At 45.8% G+C, this 20,648-nt stretch overlaps 2 protein-coding genes and 1 long non-coding RNA gene across 6 annotated transcripts; 1 reads left to right on the top strand and 2 right to left on the bottom strand.

Moving 5' to 3' along the window:
- The first annotated feature begins 326 nt into the window (after positions 1 to 326).
- On the top strand, positions 327 to 4,212 carry B3GNT4 (UDP-GlcNAc:betaGal beta-1,3-N-acetylglucosaminyltransferase 4). 3 transcript variants are annotated; one of them, XM_060121014.1, is made up of 2 exons: positions 327 to 1,810; positions 3,002 to 4,212. In XM_060121014.1, the coding sequence occupies exon 2, from the start codon at positions 3,010 to 3,012 to the stop codon at positions 4,081 to 4,083; it is 1,074 nt and encodes a 357-aa protein (XP_059976997.1). In that variant the 5' UTR covers positions 327 to 1,810; positions 3,002 to 3,009; the 3' UTR covers positions 4,084 to 4,212. The 3 variants fall into 3 exon arrangements, with proteins under 3 accessions (XP_059976997.1, XP_059976998.1, XP_059976996.1); XM_060121015.1 differs by having other exon boundaries at positions 327 to 492; XM_060121013.1 differs by lacking the exon at positions 327 to 1,810 and adding an exon at positions 2,452 to 2,490.
- Positions 4,213 to 4,641: 429 nt separating this feature from the next.
- Positions 4,642 to 20,424, bottom strand: DIABLO (diablo IAP-binding mitochondrial protein). 2 transcript variants are annotated; one of them, XM_060121226.1, is made up of 6 exons: positions 20,329 to 20,424; positions 19,353 to 19,479; positions 16,188 to 16,319; positions 14,312 to 14,422; positions 14,031 to 14,127; positions 4,642 to 5,253 (listed from the first exon to the last, which is right to left on the bottom strand). In XM_060121226.1, exons 1-6 carry the CDS (start codon positions 20,376 to 20,378, stop codon positions 5,057 to 5,059), a joined length of 714 nt encoding a protein of 237 aa, XP_059977209.1. In that variant the 5' UTR covers positions 20,379 to 20,424; the 3' UTR covers positions 4,642 to 5,056. The 2 variants fall into 2 exon arrangements, with proteins under 2 accessions (XP_059977209.1, XP_059977210.1); XM_060121227.1 differs by having other exon boundaries at positions 14,312 to 14,356; positions 20,329 to 20,378.
- Positions 12,359 to 14,015, bottom strand: LOC132504141 (uncharacterized). Its single transcript, XR_009534753.1, has 2 exons — positions 13,572 to 14,015; positions 12,359 to 12,592 (listed from the first exon to the last, which is right to left on the bottom strand). It is a non-coding gene; the product is annotated as an uncharacterized LOC132504141 (long non-coding RNA).
- Positions 20,425 to 20,648: the final 224 nt, after the last annotated feature.

Genomic DNA, 20,648 nt, shown 5'->3' on the forward strand with positions numbered 1-20,648 from the left:
TCCGGGGAGCGGGGTGCTGGCCGTGGGGAGGAGCGGGGAGGGGCCTGGCCGGGAGGAGGCGGGAGTGCCTGGCTGGGGAGGAGCGGGGGAATGGCCGTGGCGAGCGGGGAGCCTGGCCGTGGGGAGCGGGGGTGGAGCTGGCCAGGGAGGAGAGGAAAGCTGGCCGGAGGAGGCGGGGAGCTGGCCGGGGAGAGCGGGGTCGGCCTCCCCCGGGAGGGCTCCGCAGGGCCGGGCCTCTCAGCCGGCAGGTGCGCGGGGAGCTGCGCAGACCCAGGTGGGCGGGGACCCGCGGCGGCCCCGGGCCCGCCCCCAGAGACCGCGCCCTCAAGCCCGGCCTTCGCCGCTGGGTTGGTGGGCCGCGCGGGGGCGTGGCCAGCGATCAAGGGTAGCCGCTGAGCCCTGCTCACTTTCCGCGCCCAGCGGAGAGAGCTGTGCTTACGCGGCTGCGCTGCGTTTGCTCCTCGCTTGTGTCCGTTCGGCGTCTTGGCTCAGGTAGGTAGGAGAGGGGCGGGCGGTGTTTGGCCTGGGGCGCCTGGAGCCCCGCTGCTGGGAGGGGGCTGTCCACTGTGAGCGGAGGGACGCCGAGCCCCCGGCGGGAGGAGCTGACTTGGCAGCAGCGGGGTCGCGGTCGCACTGCCCCGCGGGAGCGGCCTCCCGCCTGCGGTGGACCGTCGGGGCCAGGTGGCCTCCTGCTGCCTGTCGGCTTCTGTTCGTCCCGCTGGGGCGAGAATGGCCGGAGCCGCGGGTTGTGGACGGGGCAGCCTGGAGCGCTTGCTCCGGAGTCCCCGACGGGCAGCGCCGCTCGCTGTGCTCAGGCCCGGAGGGGTGTCCCCCCGCGGGGCTCTGGTTCTTGCTCTGGCGACCCCACGGGCCTTTGCGCCTCCACAAGAGCCCTTTAGAGGCTGTCGTGTGGAGAGAATGAACCAGCCCTTGACCCTTTCCCTCATCAAAGCGTGATGGGTCACCGAGCCCTGTGAGGACCCCAGAAGCAATTTCAGACCCTTAGGGCTCAGCACCCACTTGGAGGGGGGCGTGCACTCGCTGAAGCCCGTGCCGGTTAAGGACCAGGCTTGGGGGCTCACAGAGCGGAGGGAGGCTTACGCTTAGCAGGTACTGAATGGGATTCACAAGCAGGTGTGTGGAGTGGGGAGCAGAGGAACGGCCGCCGCCACTGCGGTGGGGAGCTTCGGGTTAGTTCCCGCAGTGAAGCGCCTGGGGGATTGGGTGCATTGGGAGCGCTGAGGACAAAGGGGAAATCAGGTCCACAGCGCATCTCAGCCTGGGCCTCTGAAACGCACAAGTCAAAACCAAACAGCTGGCTTTGCGCCCTTCTCGGTAAGTGTCACCACCAACCCGCCCCCCACTCTTTCCCCTCCCCGGGTGCCCTCACCCACAGCAGGCGTAGCTCCCACACCTGAAATCCATTTTCCACGCCTGAAATCCATCTGGTTTTCACGTGCTCCATGGCCCGCACCCTAGTCTCAGCTGCGGCTGGTTACTGACTAATGCAAGAGTTTGCTAGCTGGTCTCCTGTTACCACTTTTGCACTTCCACAATCCATCATCTAAGCAGCAGCAGTAGTGACCTTCCAAACAATGTAAATTCTTATTACTGCTTCTGTTAAATCCTCCGACGTACCTCCGTGGTGCTTACAATAAAACACAGGCTCTTTCCCCAGACTTTCCCCATGGATCTTGCACGTGACCCTCCTCAGGCTACTGCTCCCGCTTCACCACCTAGCACTTTCCTCCTTGTTCTTTCCGGTCCAGCCACGCTACACACCTCCTGTCCTGCTTCAGGAGCTCTGCACGTAACTATTCCCTCTGCCCGGCCCACTCTCCCCACCGCGCCCCCCCCCCCGCCCCCACCAGGTCTTTATGTGGTTTGGTCCCTTATCTTGTTCAGGTCTTGCTCAAGTATTCTTTTTCAGGGAGGGCTTTCTAAACTACCGTGCGCTCAAAGAGCCTCTCCGGTCACTCTATTCCATCACACTGCTTTAATTTCTTCTCCGCACTCCCTGAAGTTCGTACTGGTTTCTCGGTCTCTTTGTGAGAGCTGGGACCTGTCTGTCTTGCCTGCCACTGCATCCCTGGCAGCTAGAAGAGATGCTTTTGTGGCAGTGGCGGCAGGGACAACCGGGATGAGGCTAATGCGGGTAGACCGGATGGAAGTGATGGCCAGCTGGACCAGGACACAGCAGGGGGAGGGGACTGATGGCTGGCTACTGTGGCTCTTGGGCAGGTTACTGTACTAAGTTACCATTCAGCTTTCTCTTTGTATTGCTGGGAGACTTGCTGAGAGAAAACCAGAACTCAGTAAGCGGTAGAACTGGTGAGGGGTGGCCGCAGGGGAGCCATCCTGGTACAAGTCTATGGCTTTCCTATTTGCTTTCATGCTCTTCCCGTGCGTGTTGTTTTTTGTTTTTTTCCTAAAGCTCCGTTTAAACGACTCCCCAGGAAACTCAAACTACTTCAGGCAAACCTTGTACCAGTATGTGTTAACTGGGTGTGTTCTGTGGTGGCTTCCGCCACCTGCTGCCGCCCTGCAGTGGTTTCCTCTCCCTGGAGGAGCAAACTCCCTAAGGGCAGTGCCAGGGGCTATCATCTCTCAGACATGAAACGGAGGGCCTGCCACCACGCTAGACTTTTTTTTTGTGGGGGGGGGAATAAGCTGTGCCACTTTCACTAAAGCTCATTAGGTACTTGAGTTTCGTGGGAAATGCTGAAAACACTTGTGGTGCCTCAGTTTTAAAGTGGCTGCAAGTCCTTTTGGAGAAAAAGTTGACCCAAGAGTCCCCTAATGACAGCAGAAGGGAAGCGAGGGCTGGCATAGCAGGTGTGTTTGGTCTGTCCTCTGGGAGAGGGACTCTGGAAAGAGCCGGAGGACACGCTGAAGAAGATAAAAGGACCTAGCTGCTGGGCCGTGGGTAGCTCTTGGGACCGGGGAGGTGGAGGCCAGGCCGGCGCCGGCCTCAGTCCGCTCACCGGCTCTCTCCTTGCAGGCCCTGCCATGTTCCGCAGGGTAGGCTGGCTGGTCCTGTACAGCCTTGCTGTGCTGCTGCTCAGCTGCTTGTTCTTCCTGAAGAAGGAGGCCCACCCAGCGGGGGGCCCCATGGCCCGACAGCCCTTCTGGGCTCCCCCAGGGCCCCGGCGCAGCCAGTGTCCACCCAACCACACGGTGGCCAATGCCTCCCTGTTCCTGCCTAACCGTCACCGCCTCTTCTTGACCTATCGTCACTGCCGCAACTTCTCCATCTTGCTGGAGCCTTCGGGCTGTGCCGAGGACACCTTTCTGCTCCTGGCCATCAAGTCACAGCCTGGCCATGTGGAGCGACGTGCGGCCATCCGCAGCACGTGGGGCCGCGCAGGAAGCTGGGCTAAGGGCCGGCAGCTGAAGCTGGTGTTCCTCCTGGGGGTGGCGGGATCTGTGCCCCCAGCCCAGCTGCTGGCCTACGAGAGTCGGGAGTTTGATGATATCCTACAGTGGGACTTTGCTGAGGACTTTTTCAACCTGACACTCAAGGAGCTGCACTTGCAGCGCTGGGTGGCAGCTGTCTGCTCCCAGGCCCATTTCATGCTAAAGGGAGATGATGATGTCTTTGTCCATGTCCCCAATGTGTTGGAGTTCCTGGATGGCTGGGACCCAGCCCAGGATCTACTGGTGGGAGATGTCATCCGCCAGGCCCTGCCCAACAGGAACACCAAGGTCAAATATTTCATCCCACCCTCCATGTACAGGGCCCACCACTACCCACCCTATGCTGGGGGTGGAGGGTATGTCATGTCCAGAGCCACTGTGCAGCACCTCCAAGCAGCCGTGGAAGAGGCTGAACTCTTCCCCATTGATGACGTCTTTGTGGGGATGTGCCTGGAAAAGCTGGGGGTGAGCCCCATGCACCATGCTGGCTTCAAGACATTTGGAATAAGGCGGCCCCTGGACCCTCGGGACCCCTGCCTGTACAGAGGGCTCCTTCTGGTGCACCGCCTCAGCCCCCTGCAGATGTGGACCATGTGGGCACTGGTAACGGATGAGGGGCTCAAGTGTGCAGCTGCCCCCTTGTCCCAGCTTCGAGGGGTGGGTTGAGCGAGTAGACTTAATTTTGCAATCATGAGAAATCGCGAACCCTGAAACTTGGCCCTTGATGGGTCTACAAGAAATGCTGACTTTGTTTTTGTAACCTCCTCCCAAACCTTGCTAACTGATTAAAACACTGAAACCTGGCTAACTTGTCCCAGTATGTGTTAAATGGGCAAATGCTGCCATCACTCCATGGGGGGACTCCTGGAGCCCCTTGGGGCTCTTCCAGTCTGGAGAGGGTGGTGAAGGAGGGAGGCTGCCTAGGGCTCCAAAAGACACACACAAACATCTTTTTTAAATGCAAAAAAAAATTATTCTCCTTTAGATACAACGAGAAGCTCCAAGGAAAAAAGGAAACGAGAAGTGTGTGTTGGAATAAGTCCTGTTAAGAGCACCAGGTAAACACTCTGCTCCAGTCCCTGGGCTTTTGGGCTTTTGGCTCCTTGGCCTGAGTTGTCCTTACAGGGCAATGGGGCCAGGTCACAGAAGGCATTAGAAACACTTACCAAAAAGAAATCTTACAAACACACAGGCTCCCCTTGCCCCAAAAAACTCATCCCTATGGAGGGAGCAAATACTAAGTCATATTTGAAAATGTTAGATGGGAAACCGAGATTTAACAGCTACTAGTGGACATGACAGAGAAGGCCCCTTCTCTCTGGCCAGGTTGGTGAGATGCTCTGGGTGGGAGGTAAAAAGATCGATGGGTGAGAGGGCAGCTCTGCTGAGCAGGGTGAAATGTTAAACGGGGTGCAGTGTGCCCTGCAGGGCTAAGAACCAGGTCCAGTAGAAGCCTGAGACTGTGGAGATAGGGGTCAGGCACTCACAGCTCACAATGACCTCTGGTCTGATGGGCCAGGGCAGGACCTGCCTGCCATGCCTCTGTGCGCAGAGAAAGCTGTGCTGACCTGGGGCTGGATGGTGTCTGCCCTTGCTTTCCCCAGGCCGAGTGGGCAGACGTGGGCAGCAGCTCAGGCCCTCAATCCTCACGCAGGTAGGCCTCCTGCTCCGGCTCAGCCCTCTCATCCCCTTCCTCCTGTGTTTTCTGTCGGAGTTCTTCTGTCTGTGCTTCTGCCAACTTGGTTTCTGCTTTCTGGGAAAGCTGGCGCACCTCCTGCACCTGCGATCTCACCAGCTGGATATGACTCCTGGCAGTTACAGAGGCCTGGTCCGCTCCTGCCAAAAGATAGGCCACTTATGCTGAGTGGACACAAGGAGAGCCTGGGGGCTCTGTGGTTGTCATCTGAGCCTTTCTTGGGGCCACTTCCCCTGCCCTCCCTGCAAAGCAGAGAACCCTCTACCCTCCACATCCAGGTCTGCATTTTACTCTTTATTGTCAAAACCCTGGCATTTTCCTCCAGCTATCAGCAGCCATCATTGTTATAATTATCAAATGCAATTCCCACAATCATCTTTATAGCTACTCAGCTCTTAGTATAGACGTTTTAAGATTTTAATTTTTTTAACTGCACAATACATTTCTTTTTCACAAATGAGATCACTAATAAAATTGTCAAACATCTTTCCTCACCCTACCCAATCTTCAGAGATAACACCTTTTAGAAGTTTAAAGGGCACCTTCCTCATCCTTTAAAATGTTACTATAAAGTAACATTTCATCTATTTACTAGATGGGCTGCTGTCCAATTCATGAACTGTTGAATAAAGCCAATTAGATCTTTTTTAAAAAGTTCCTACATTCATATGGAATACACAGAAAAAAATTTTATGACTATAAATCTACATAATGGCACAAACAGTATTTATTGAACATATTTTGCAATTTTGTTTTTGAGCACTATCATTTTACCTGCTGCTAGTGTATTTCATAATATAGATATCCGTATTTATTAATTCATCTACAGAACATTCAAGCAGTTCTTTTCTATGTTATTGCATTAATGAGAACCTTTAGTACAATGTAGAAAGACAGTGGAGGATAGCAGGTGTCCTTTTATTTCTGACGTTGATGGAAATGCTTCTCACATTTCACTATGAAATAGGATTATTTAACCATCATGTTTAGAACATTCTCTCTATAATTGTACTCAGATTTAAATCGGAAATGGGCACTATATTTTACTGAAGGCTTCTGGGGCATACACTGATAGGATTACACAAGTGGCTTTTCTCCTATAATCTACTGTAGATAATCTCAAGTAGTGAATTAAATGTTGATAGGGTTTTTGTTTTGCTATATGTAGATTTTTTTAAATTTTATTTTTATTGAAATGTAGTTGATATACAATGTTGTGTTAGTTACTGCTGCACAGCAAAGTGATTCAGTTACACATATATATGCATTTTTTTAAATATTCTTTTCCATTATGGTTTATCATAAGATATTGAATAGAGTTCCTTGTGGTATACAGTAGGACCTTGTTGTTTATTCATCCTATATATAAAAGCTTACATCTGCTAACCCCAGCCTCCCACTCCATCCCTCCCCTAATGCCCTCGGCAACCACCAGTCTGTTCTCTATGTCCCTGATTTTGTTTCTGTTTCATAGATAAGTTCATTTATGTCATATTTTGGATTCCACATATAAGTGGTATCATACGGTATTTGTCTTTCTCTGACTTACTTCACCTAGTATGATAATCTCTAGTCGCATCCATGTTGCTGCAAATGGCATTATTTCGTTCTTTTTTATGGCTGAGTAGTATTCCATTGTATATATGTACATCTTCTTTATCCATTCATCTGTCAATGGAGATTTAAGTTGTTTCCATGTCTTGGCTATTGTGAATAGTGCTGCTGTGAACATAGGGGTGCATGTATTTTTTGAATTATAGTTTTGTCCAGATACATGCCCAGGAGTGGGATTGCTGGATCATATGGTGACTCTATTTTTAGCTTTCTGAGGAACCTCCATACAGTTTTCCACAGTGGCTGCACCAACTTACGTTCCCACCAACAGTGTAGGAGAGTTCCCTTTTCTCCACACCCTCTCCGGCATTTGTTATTTGTAGACTTTTTATTGATGGCCATTCTGACTGGTCCGTGGGGTGGTACCTCATTGTAGTTTTGATTTACATTTCTCTAATAATTAGCGATGTTGAGCATCTTTTCATGTGTCTATTGGCTGTATGTATTTCTTCTTTGGAGAAATGTCTGATTAAATGTTCTGCCCATTTTTCGATTGGGTTGTTTACTTTTTTGTTGTTGAGTTGTAGGAGCTGTTTACATATTTTGGAAATTAAGCCCTTGTTAGTCACGTTGTTTGCAAATATTTTCTACCACTGTGTAGGTTGTCTTTTTGTTTTGTTTATGGTTTCCTTTGCTGTACAAAAGATTTTAAATTTGATTAAGTCCCATTTGTTTACTTTTGTTTTTATTTCCATTGCCTTGGGAGACTGACCTAAGAAAACATTGCTATGATTTATGTCAGAGAATGTTGTGTCTATGTTCTCTTGATAGGTTTTTTAATATTGAATTATCATTTTATTTTGAAGATAAATGGTGATATTTGATTTATATCTATATTCATAAGTGATACTGAACTATAGTTTTTTTGTTCTGGTGCTGGGCAAGTCCAGTTTGGGATCAGGCCTATGCTGGTTTTAGACAATTATAATAGTTGGGAGGCTTGTCATCATTTTTTGGTACACTTTCTGTAACACAGGAATTGTGTTTCTTGAAGATTTAATAAAACTCTCCCACAAAACTGCCTGGGCTTAGTGTTTACTTTGGGGGAACAGATTCTTTGTGAATACTATTTCAACTTTTGTGGTTAGTGATCTTACTTGGATTCTTTACTTCTTGGGCCAACTCAGGATTTACATAAAGATCATAATATTCTCGTATGATTAAAAAACCCCTCCATATCTATAATAGCTCCTTCTGATGTTACTTTTGCTCTCTAAAAAGTTATACTTGCCAAACCTAATTTTTTTTTTTTCAAACCTAATTTTTAAATTCTTTTCAAGGAACCGGAGTTTGCCTTTTTGACTATTTATTTTTGGCTGCGTTGTGTCTTCGTTGCTGCACACAGGCTTTCTCTAATTGTGGCAAGCGGGGGCTGCTCTTCATTGTGGTGTGTGGGCTTCTCACTGCGGTGGCTTCTCTTGTTGCGGTGCACGGGCTCTAGGCATGCAGGCTTCAGTAGCTGTGGCACGCAGGCTCAGCAGTTGTGGCTTGCGGGCTCTAGAGCACAGGCTCAGTAGTTGTGGAGCACGGGCTTAGTTGCTCCACGGCATGTGGCATCTTCCCAGACCAGGGCTCAAACCTGTGTCCCCTGCATTGGCAGGTGGATTCTTAACCACTGCACCACCAGGGAAGTCCCTATTTCTTTTTAGTCTTCTTATACCTTTTCTTTTATTCCACATTGTCTGAATTTATTTTGCTTTCTCTAACTTACTGGGTTAAAAGTTTAATTAATTTATTTTCAGTTCTTCTTAGTACAGTGAACATTACCTGTCACTTATGGCTGCTGTTCTTTTTATTTATGACATGTGCCTTTAAATAAGGGTCAATTTCTATTTAAGAGCTACTTTGTATACAACTCTCTGGGTCTGCTATATACAAGACTTATGACAGTTCTAAATACTTTTAAATTTCCATTTTTCTTTATTGAGGTATAGTTGATTTACAATAGTATATAAGTTTTAGGTGTACAACATAGTTATTCACAATTTTTAAAGGTTCTAATCCATTTATAGTTACTATAAAATACTGGCTATATTTTCTGTTCAGTATATCCTTGCAGCTTATTTATTTAATACATAGTAGTTTATACCTCTTCATCCTCTCCCCACTGGTAACCACTAGTTTGTTCTTTGTTCTCTGTGAGTCTGTTTTGTTATATTCACTAGTTTGTTTTTTAGATTCCACATATAAGTGATATACAGTATTTGTCTTTGTGTCTGACTTATTTCACTAAGACTAAACCTTGCAAGTCCATCCATGTTGTTGCAAATGGCAAAATTTCATTCTTTTATGGCTGAGTAATATTCCACTGTATATATACACCACATCTGTATCCATTCATCTGTTGATGGACACTTAGGTTGCTTCCAAATCTTGGCTATTGTAAATAATGCTGCTATGAACATTGGGGTGCATATATCTTTTTGAATTCACAGTTTCATTTTCTTCAGAGATATACCTAGGAGTGGAAAGGAATTGCTGGATCATATGGTGGTTCTATTTTTTTTTCCTCTCTCTTTTTTTTTTTTTTTTTTTTGCTGTGCTGCTCAGCTTGTGGGATCTTAGTTCCCCAACCAGGGATTGAACCCGTGCCCTCGGCAATGAAAATGCAGAGTCCTAAACACTGGACCACCAGGGAATTCCCACTATTTTCAGTTTGTTTATTTTTACCGTCTTTTAAAAAAATTTTTTATTGGAGTATAATTGATTTGTTTTAGGTGTACAGTAAGGTGTATCAGTTATATATATATGTATATCCACTTTTTTAGATTCTTTTCCCATATAGGCCATTACAGAGTATTGAGTTCCCTGTGCTATACAGTAGGTCCTTATTAATTATCTATTTTATACATAGTAGTGTATATATGTCAATCCCAATCTCTCAATTTATCCATCCCCCCACCCTTTCCCCCCTATAACCATAAGTTTGTTTTCTACATCTGTGACTCTATTTCTGTTTTGTAAATAAGTTCATTTGTATCATTTTTTTTCTTTGGTTCCACAGATAAGCAATATCATATTTGTCTTTCTCCGACTTACTTCACTCAGTACGACTATCTCTAGGTCCACCCATGTTGCTGCAAATGGCATTATTTTGTTCTTTTTTATGGCTGAGTAATATTCCATTGTATATATGTAGCACATCTTCTCTATCCACTCTTCTGTAGATGGACATTTAGGTTGCTTCCAAATCTTGGCTACTGTAAACAGTGCTGTAGTGAACACTGGGGTGCATGTATCTTTTCAAATTATGGCTTTCTTTGGATATATGCCCAGGAGCGGGATTGCTGTATCATATGGTAGTTCTATTTTCAGTTTTTTAAGGAAACTCCATACTGTTCTCCACAATGGTTGTACCAATTTACATTCCCACCCACAGTGTAGGAGGGTTCCCTTTTCTCTATACCCTTTCCAGTATTTATTGTTTGTAGATTTTTTGATGATGGCCATTCTGACCAGTGTGAGGTGACACCTCATTGCAGTTTTGATTTGCATTTCTCTAATAATTAGCGATATTGACATCTTCTAATGTGCTTCTTGGCCATCTGTATGTCTTCTTTGGCAAAATGTTTATTTAGATCTTCTGCCCATATTTTGATTGGGTTGTTTTTCTGTTACTGGGCTGCATGAACTGTTTGTATATTTTGGAGATTAATCCCTTGTTGGGCACTTCGTGTTGGGCACTTTGTTTGCAAATATTTTCTCCCATTCTATAGGTTGCTTTTAAGTTTAATTAGGATCTATTTGTTTATTTTTATTTTCATTACTCTAGGAGGTGGATCAAAAAAGATATTGCTGTGATTTATGTCAGTGTTCTGCCTGTTTTCCTCTAAGAGTTTTATAGTGTCTGGCCTTACATTTAGGTCTTTAATCCATTTTGAGTTTATTTTTGTGTATGGTGTTAGAGTGTGTTCTAATTTCATTCTTTCACATGTAACTGTCCAGTTTTCCCAGCACCACTTATTGAAAAAAGAGACTGTCTTTTCGCCATTGCATATTCTTGCCTCCATTGTCATAGATTGGTTGACCATAGGTGTGTGGGTTTATTTTATTTTTTGAGGAAACTCCATACTGTTTATCACAGCGGCTACACTATTTTACATTACTACTAACAGTGTACTAGGGTTCCCTTTTCTCCACATTCTCACCGACATTTGTTATTTATGATCTTTTTATGATAGCCATTCTGACAGGTGAGGTGATATATCTCATTGTGGTTTTGATTTGCATTTCTCTGATGATTAGCGATGTCAAGCATCTTTTCATGCACCCATTGGCCATCTGTACGTTGTCTTTGGAAAATGTCTATTCAGATCCTTCCATTTTTAAATCAGGGGTTTCTTTTGATATTGAGTTGTATGGGTTAAATTTCCATTTTGATTTTTGGTGAGGAAGGGGGGGTATCTAGTAATTTGCTGAGTCTTTGTCACTTGGCATAAAAATCAATTTTTGTACATGTTGTATACTATTTGAATTTGAAGAGAATTTTTTTTGGGGGGGAGGACAAAATTTTGTATTCAGTATATGCATTTGGTTAAGCTTTTAAAAATCATTCTGTTCCAACACTTAATAGTTTTGATTGTTTTGGTCTTGACCTGTGAGCCTGAGATGTGTATAAAGCTCCATTTCTCCTTGTAAATCTATCAGTTTTTGCCTCATTAGACACGCACTTCATGATTGATGTCTTGATGAATTGTTCGGTCCCTTTTAATGCTTTTTGTCTTGAATCCCCCTTCTGATTCTGACATTGCTCTGCCACCTTTTTTGGGGTAGATTTCTTTTTGTTAGTAATGGTTCAGTTTATCTTAAAATTCTAAACCTTCCTATGCATTTCTGTTTTAGATGTGCCTCTGTAAACAGTTTTAGCTAGAATTATTTTTTAATACATTCAGAAAGTAATATGTAAATTTATTCTTATTGTGATTACTGATATTTGAATGTGTTCTATTTTACTTTGCATTTTCTAATTAACAGGCTTTATTTCTTAAACCTTTCCTGCCTTAACTGAATTTTATCAACTCCCCCCCCCTTTTTTTTTTGTGGTACGCAGGCCTCTCACTGTTGTGGCCTCTCCCGTTGTGGAGCACAGGCTCCAGACACGCAGGCCCAGCAGCCATAGCTCACAGGCCCAGCCGCTCCGCAGCACGTGGGATCCTCCCGGACCGGGGCACGAACCCGTGTCCCCTGCATCGGCAGGTGGACTCTCAACCACTGCGCCACCAGTGAAGCCCCTCCCCTCCCAATTCTTTTTGAAGTGTTTAACAATGTCTAATGTTAAGCCATTGTCTCTCTTCTTGAGCAAGAAAGCTTAGCATGCTTTCACTTCTTCCCCAAACTGATTTGATTTCTTAAAAGTTTAACACTCAGGGGGCTTCCCTGGTGGCACAGTGGTTGAGAATCTGCCTGCCAATGCAGGGGACACAGTTCAGTCCCTGGCCCAAGAAGATTCCACATGCTGCAGAGCAACTAAGCCTGTGCGCCACAACTACTGAAGCCTGCATGCCTACAGCCCATGCTCCATGAGAGAAGCCACAGCAATGAGAAGCCTGTGCACTGCAACAAACAGTAGCCCCCCACAACTAGAGAAAGCCCGTGCACAGCAACGAAGACCCAACACAGCCAAAAATAAATAAATAAATAAATTTATTTAAAAAAAAAATGAACACTCAGAGCTTTTGACAAGTTTTACTAAATTTTCTTCATTAGTTTAGTATCTCAGTTGCTTCTTTCTAAACTAATTTTTCTTTACAGAGTAGTTTTTCCAGAAAGTATAAGCAGTTGGTAAGCTGAGTCTTTATGTCTGAAAACATCTTTTATTCTCACATTTTAAAGATATCTGGATGGTTATTTTTTGTCATCTTGCATCTAGGGTTGCAGATAAGATTAATGTTTGATTATACTTCCTTTGTAAGTAACTGTTTTTTTCTTATAGTTTTTAGGATTTTTCTTTGTATAGTTTGTTTTCTTTTTTTTTTACCATATGAGATATATTTATATTTTAAATTGTGTTCAGAAGCTTTGTGAGCCCTTTCAATCAGTTCTGGGAAAATGTCTTTTTTCAGATAATGCTTATAATTTACTCTCCCTCTTTTCTCCTGCTAGATCTAAGCCTAGTGAGTGGTGAGGGCTGCCTGGGACTGTTCCTGCTGTAGAACCCTCAGCAAACCTCCCTGTTCACTGCACCTGGAAACCCTGCTCCCACCTTTGGTGTGCCACTACTAAAATGCTACTTTTATACTTGTTTCGCTGTTCATCCCAATCCTGTTTTCAGAATCTCTTATTCCCCGGGGCATTAGTTAACTAAGAATTCTTTGGTTTTACTTAAAAAATCTTTTATATCTTTAAGATTTCAGAAAACAATAGCACTTTAACAAACCAGTTTCCTAACTTCCGTGGTGACATAGTTTGGGCCCAACCAGGTAAGATGTCAAATGAGGGGTTCCCTCAAATACATTTAATTAGAAAACCATTCAGCTCAAGCCCACTGGATGGATAGTGATGGTTTAAAAACATCTGGTGAATAAAAAACTGCATTTTCTATACTCAGGCACCAAGGCACAGAGGATGAAGCCCTGGCTACCAGGGGCAAAGGCTTTAGAATCTGACCTACTTTGCTGAATCCCAGTTTGGCTGCTTACTTACTGTGTACCACAGCACACTGGGTGAATTACTTAACCCCCTCTATCTGCCAGTTTCTTCATCTATAAAGTGGGAATGATGATAGTAACTCCTACTTTAAAGGAACTATGGGGGGTTAAATGTCTATAAAATGTTTATCACAAAGCCTGAAATATAGATACTATTCATAAATTATCCAGGTTATTAAAAAATAAATGTTCAAAACCTATTTGGAGGGCTCCCCTGGTGGTGCAGTGGTTGGGAGTCCGCCTGCCGATGCAGGGGACACGGGTTTGTGCCCCGGTCCGGGAAGATCCCACATGCCGCATAGCGGCTGGGCCCGTGAGCCATGGCCGCTGAGCCTGCGCGTCGGAGCCTGTGCTCCGCAGCGGGAGAGGCCACAACAGTGAGAGGCCTGCGTACCGCAAAAAAAAACAAACACCTATTTGGAAGCAATCAAAATTTCCAGCTGACAGTAGTTTTATCATTTCTCATTTTCTAGATATTAACTAGCTTCTATGGGTCTGGTCTACAAGGGCATTAATTTTTCCTTTGTGCAGATTAAATATTGGTTAATATATTGGAAATGGGAACATTTTCCCACAAGGTTATAGCCACAATATCCCTCACTTTTCAGCTAGATGAAAACTCAAAGAGCACCTCCATAGTAAGAAATGTAACCTACCGGTTTGGTATGCAGCTTCTGCTGCCATCTCTGAGAGACTAACTGCAGTCATCCAGGTGGTTTCCAACTTCAAGTACTCTTGCTGTTTTGAAGTCATCTATAAATTAAACAAAGCACTTCAGACAACATGACTCTGCATTACGTCATTAAGCACATTTAAATGGACTTATTCAATAGTAGACTGAGAGAACAGCTACTGGTAAAACACCTTCATTCAATCATTTAGATAACCACAATGAGGCAGGAGCACTAATACAGAAACGCCAAGTAACTTTGCTCACCTCAACTCTGGCTCCTATGATCACCTGCCACACTGCGTCTTCCTCCTGTGAATTCATTTTCCCAAGTAAACTTGTGTATTGTCGATACAGAGAACTTAAGGTATAAACAGCCTACAAATATAGAATAAATGAGTAAAATAAGTGAGGCATATTAGGGTTAGTGAGACTTACACCTCAAGGTTAAGTCACACTGCAGCAAACTGACTCTTCAGTCCTTCTGCTTCACTGAACCTGCACTATTGTATGAAGTAGAGGCATTATCCTAGGACATCAGTATCTCCACTTGTCAACTTTAGCGGGCTTCCCTGGTGGCACAGTGGTTGAGAGTCCGCCTGCTGATGCAGGGGACGCGGGTTCGTGCCCCGGTCCAGGAATATCCCACATGCTGCAGAGCGGCCGGGTCCATGAGCCAGGGCTGCTGAGCCTGCACGTCCGGAGCCTGTGCTCCGCAACGGGAGAGGCCACAACAGTGAGAGGCCCACGTACCGCGAAAAAAAAACAACACTTTTTAGCAATTTAGACATACAAAAAGAACATAATGCAGATGGAAAACTCAGAAAACTGGGAATAAAGCTGCTGGAAAATGAAGGTAAAGAAACATATGAGACTCTTAAAAATGATTCTGATTATCCATATACTCTCTATTAGATCAGTGGTTTTTAAACTGTCCTCACACAGAAGCCCCTGGTACCCCCAACTGAACCAGATCAGCATGGTCCCCCTGTCTTATATACTGGGCTACTATATTTAAGATTTTTCTTTTAAAAAGGGTTCCTGGACAGTGAGGCCAACCACAGCCCCTTCCCAGAGGGTGAGTGTCCCACCTGCAGGGGCCCTACATTAAATGAGGATGAAGCAAAACTCTAGTTCAAAAAGATACACACACCCCTATGTTCATAGCAGCACTATTTACAGTAGCCAAGATATGGAAGCAACCTAAATGTCCACTGACAGATGAATGGGTAAAGAAGATGTGGTACATATATACAGTGGAATATTACTCAGCCATAAAAAAGAATGGAACAGGTGCTTCCCTGGTGGCACAGTGGCTTCCCTGGTGGCACAAGAATCTGCCTGCCAACACAGGGGACACAGGTTCAAGCCCTGGTCTGGGAAGATCCCACATGCTGCGGAGCAACTAAGCCCGTGCGCCACAACTACTGAGTCTGCCCTAGAGCCTGCGAGCCGCAACTACTGAAGCTTGCACGCTTAGAGCCCGTGCTCTGCAACAAGAGAAGTCACCACAAGGAGAAGCCCACACACCGCAATGAAGAGTAGCCCCCGCTTGCCACAACTAGAGAAAGCCCATGCGCAGCAACAAAGACCCAACTCAGCCAAAAATAAATAAATAAATAAGGAGGTGAGGGAAAGATGGATTGGGAGTTTGGGATTAGCAGATGCAAACTATTATACAGAGAATGGATAAACAACAAGGTCCTACTGTATAGCACAGGGAAGTATATTCAATATCCTGTGATCATAATGGAAAAGAATATGAAGAAGAATATATGTGTAACTGAATCACTTTGCTGTACAGTAGAAATTAACACAACATTGTAAATCAACTATACTTCAGTAAAAAAAAATTTTTAAATAAAATAAAATAATAAAAAGGGTTCGTGGAGAAAGTCTAAAAACCAGTAATTTAGGTCAGGACTCAACCAACTTTTTTTTGTAAAGGGCCAGAGAGTGGCCCTACAGTCTCTGTTTGCAACTATTCAACTCACGAAAGCAGTCATAGAGAATACACAAAAAAACGAGCCTGACCGTGTACCAATCAAACTACAAACGCAGGCATCAGACCCGATTTGATCTGTGAGCCATAGTTTGCTAACCACTGACTTAGATGACCAAGACTTAACAAGAGGACACTTACCTTAGTATATTCAGTGATTGCTTCAATCAATGCATATGTGGTCTGAGAGAGAAAGGTAGAGGTGCTATCTGTTACCAAAGACACAGCCCTCCTCGTTAATGCATCATTACTAAGAGAATGAGGCTCCGGTTTCTGAAACACACAAACATTTTTAGTCAATTTCGAACCTAAAGCTCCAGCTGAGATCATATACAGCCAAGTGAAAAATGTAATTCTCACACTGCAACTGCACTATGATGCTTCTGTTAACTTTTTCTTTTTAAGCTTTATTTTCGCTATTTAAGACAACATATGAAAATAATTCTAGAATATGCTTTCTACCTACTTTTGTTGCTTATTCTCTGCTCCAAAAAGCAAAGTATTTCTTTTTATCAAATAAAAGGCTAGTATTTATAATCAACAAATTTCATGAAGTTATGATTCATTCATTACCACAGTGCTAGATGCTTGGGATATAAAGATAAACTAGAAAATTAATGCAATCAAGTACCATGGGAGCTGTGGAAGAAGTCTGGAGGGGCACACGTAAGACAGCAATCACTTCTACATCGAATGAGAATAACTTAGAAAAGGCTTCAGAGAGGTAATAAGGATTAAGTTGAGTCTAAGAAAGTAAATGGTGGAGAGGGCAAATCTGCAGAATGAGCTGTACAGTCTTGATGCAGGGGAGAGGAGACGCCTCCCTCTGACCTCAGCTGTTATGTTTAAAAAAAAAAAAAAGGGCAGTATAACTATCTCACGAGTTAAGGGAATGTGGTGGCCACCCTGATTAAATATTGGCAACTATGATGACAAGTCATCCCTAACTCTCCCTTTTTCTCCCATAGCAGAGGATTTATTGTATCAGAACTAACAAACCAATCCCTCTATCATCTGTTGTCTTTTTGCTATTTAAAGTATAAGCACCCTGAATCACTGCCTGTTGAAAGTAGCAATCAAGAAATATCTCTGATACACGAACAAATCATGAATTTTATCATATTTATATTTCATTCAATCAACTAAGTAAGTATTCATTATGTACCTCGCACTGAGGGGCTAGAAAGGAAAGAATATCATCTCTGCTCATGAGAAGCTAATTTTGACCTATTCTGATAGTTTGTGTCTTCATAATGCTCTCCATTTTACAATGCACGTTTACTTGTTCCTCACAACAGTCTAGGTATTAGCACTTCTCTTTTAATGAGGAAACGGAAGCTCAGAATAGTTATGTAACTCTCCTCAAAAGTACACATGTAGACCTCAAACCAAATCTTCTCACTCCAAAGTTTCCATTATGCTCTGCTGACTCGGGAGTCAAACAGATTATCATCAAATATCAAAATAGACAATATAAGTGGTCAGAGAGGGAAATCATTGTTGGCCAGGAACTAGGAAAGGCTTTAAAAAGAGGTGGGATTTGGGTCTCAAGACAACTAGGATTAGAATGGACATGCGTCCTGGGTTAGAAGAAACAATGAGGAAAAGAATACATATGATGTATGCAGGGGCTGTCGGGAATCTAGCCTGGTTGGAGTGGATGGCACAAGGGAGATGAGACTGGCTAGGGCACTGGAGTGCGAGGAGAGTTCGCTGGATTTTAGTTCTGTAACACATTACGGGGAGCCACTGCAGGCTCTGAAGAACGGAAGTGGCATTGCTGTTCCTGCAGGAGAATGACTAGAGGCTCCTGTCAACCAGAGGCTCCTGTCAACCAGAGGCTCCTGGCATGTGGCCTAGAACTGAGGTAACTAGGGCTTAAGAATAGTATACGAACTAGAAAGGACAAACACAGGGGACTTCGCTGGTGGCACAGGGGTTAAGACTCTGCGCTCCCAATGCAGTGGGCCCGGGTTCTGTCTCTGGTCAGGGAACTAGATCCCACATGCGTGCCGCAACTAAGGAGCTGGGGAGCCACAACTAAGACCCAGCGCAACCAAACAAATAAATAAAATAGGTAAACATTAAAAAATATATAAAGGACAAACACAAAAAATCTTTTGGAGGAAGAAAGAAAAGGCTGTCCCAACAATGACTGAAAATGGCTTGGTGTTCAAGTAAGGATTTTAGGGTTAAAGGGTCATTAGTACACAGAGATGAGGGCTGAAGTGAGGCACAAAAAGGGAAAGGCTCATGAGTGAGCCTCAGAAGATGCTGAAAATACTTGTGATAGATGGAATTAATCTTGTTGCTGTGATAAACACACATGTAAGTATCAGGAACGTTTTGCCAAAATGGGGTTTGCCGATTTCTTATTTAGCTCTTCCTGATAAAGCATGTAACCAACGGTTTTTTAATAAGGTACCACTTTCATATCACTGTCTACTTGACAACTCCACCTAGATGTCATTTCCAAAACTGAACTCTTGGTTTCTTCCTCCCAAAACCCATTCCTCTCCATCCCAGTATACGGCAACACCATTCTCTCCGTTGCTTAGGCCTTTTTAAAGCACTGGAAGCGAAGTTATATACTTCACACCTAACCCATCGGCAACTCCTGCTGATGGCATTCAGCCCGCTCCCCCACCCGAGCCAAGCCGGTGATCATCTCATGCCTGGACCCCTGCTGGTCTTTTTAGTTCCACACAGCAACCTTTAAAAACTTATGTCAGATCATAATAATCTTATGTTAAAATCCTCTGTGGCTTCTTTTCCATAATAAAATCCAAAGCTCTACAATGGCCCACAAAGTACAGAAGCACATTCTGGTCCTGAGCTAACTGTGTGAGCTGAGTTCATCTATTTCTCTCTCTCTCTCCCCCTCTCATTCCACTTTCTCCTCTTCCGTATCTCCAGAATGTAAACTTTATGAAAGCAGAAACTTCGTTTGATTTGCTCGTACGGTCTCAGTGTGTATGGCACATAAAAGTTGCCCAATAAATTTTTATTGAATGAAAGACTATTGTGTTGATACTGTAATATGTTTTCTTTCCTCCCTCTTTATACAATCTGACCAACCTGACATAGTGTTCCTACCAAATAACACTATTAAAATGGAAACATTACTATATTTGCTCAGCTCTGAAAAGATGCCGATACACTAGAAAGTATACCATCACATGCGGGTGAGGAGGGGCGCGGGGTAAAACCATGAGAGCTTGTCAGATGCTTCACTGCCCACCTGGGACTTCAAGAGGACACAGTACACAAAGACAAACAACACGGAGTGACAGGACAGTACTTCACCTGGGCAATAGGAACTGCACACAGGGTTACCCCAAATCCAGCAGCCACACTTTTGTGCCATGGCCTTATCAATCCCGAGAAACGGCGCTTCTCACAGTCAGCCGCGACTGCCACGCACCGTTTGTACCTAGAAACAGAAGTCAAATTTAGTAAGGCACGACCACCAACCTGTAAAAGCCTCTTCAATTTACTGATATTTGCAGGGGCTGGAGACTCAAACTCGGGCCACGCTGGAACCCAAATGACGACGTAGGGTGGCCTTGCACACGACAGGGCTCTGTGGGGAGCTGCGTGGACTGGAAAGGCCCGGGCTCGAAGAAACGGCTACTTGGCTCCCCGCGCGGGAATGCGGGCCGATGGTGCCGCAGTTTAAGAGTTACCAGGTGTGGACGTTTAAGAGGTGGTCTCAAAGCTTTTTAAAAACTCAGGCCAAAATAAAACGCTTCTGCAGGCAGGATTTAGCGCTGGCCCTCTGGCCTAGGCTGCAAGGGCTCTGATGGTCCCCTGGAGCCCGCAGGCGTCAAGAGGCCGAGGGAGCAGGGCCCGCGGGGAGACAGGCAAGTTCCTGGGGCTCCTCCGCCCTCACGGAAAACCTCCTCCGGGAACCCGCCGCCTGCCCGGGCCTCTTCCCCTACTCTCCCCAGTGACTTCAATGGACCAACGAGAGTCACTTCGCGGGCAGGCCGAGCGCCCCCCAAAAGACAGCCCGACGGTGAGGGAACGCGCTTTCGGTAGGTGGGAAAACGGAAAAGCCGTCAGTGAGACACGAAGCCCGGGCTTGGCCGAGGAGGCGGGAGGCCTCTGGCCAGAGGCAGAGGCGGGACGTCCTCAGACCTCCGAGAGGGGCGGGACGCCGTGACCCTCTCGGCCGAGAAGGGAAGCGCGCGCCCGCAAGGCCGGGGCTGCGGCCCGAGTGCAGCGCTCTCAGCGTCCCCTCCCTCTGTCCGACCCTGACCTACACGACCTGAAGCCCTACCTGTAGAAGAAGGCTACGCTCCGCGACAGCCAACTCCGTAGAGCCGCCATTCCGCGTCTGACGGCCCCCACACGCAAACGCCGGAAGTGACGCCACTTCGTGAGCGGGGGGCGGGGCACGGCCCCCACATGAGAGGGCCTCTTCGCATGACCACGCCCCCTGCCCGAGAGCGCAGCCGGGATTGGACAGACGGGGAGAGAGGGGGCGGGGCTGAAGGTAACGGCTATAACAGCCTGGCCGGACACACAACTGCCGGAGCTTCCGCGTGGGGCGGGGCGGGTCGTGTGAGGACGGGGAGCGGGCGGAGCCAAGTCGGCTGT

Source organism: Lagenorhynchus albirostris, chromosome 14 (genome assembly GCF_949774975.1).
Source record: "Lagenorhynchus albirostris chromosome 14, mLagAlb1.1, whole genome shotgun sequence".
In the NCBI taxonomy this organism is placed as follows: domain Eukaryota; kingdom Metazoa; phylum Chordata; class Mammalia; order Artiodactyla; family Delphinidae; genus Lagenorhynchus; species Lagenorhynchus albirostris.

Coding starts and splice junctions, on each gene's coding strand:
- DIABLO (XM_060121226.1), bottom strand. CDS start 20,378: ATGGCGGCTCTACGGAGTTGGCTGTCGCGGAGCGTAGCCTTCTTCTAC. Junction 14,128..14,311: donor TCATAGGAGCCAGAGTTGAG/GTGAGCAAAGTT, acceptor TTTAATTTATAG/ATGACTTCAAAACAGCAAGA. Junction 5,254..14,030: donor AGAAGCTGCATACCAAACCG/GTAGGTTACATT, acceptor ATCTTTTGGCAG/GAGCGGACCAGGCCTCTGTA.
- B3GNT4 (XM_060121014.1), top strand. CDS start 3,010: ATGTTCCGCAGGGTAGGCTGGCTGGTCCTGTACAGCCTTGCTGTGCTG.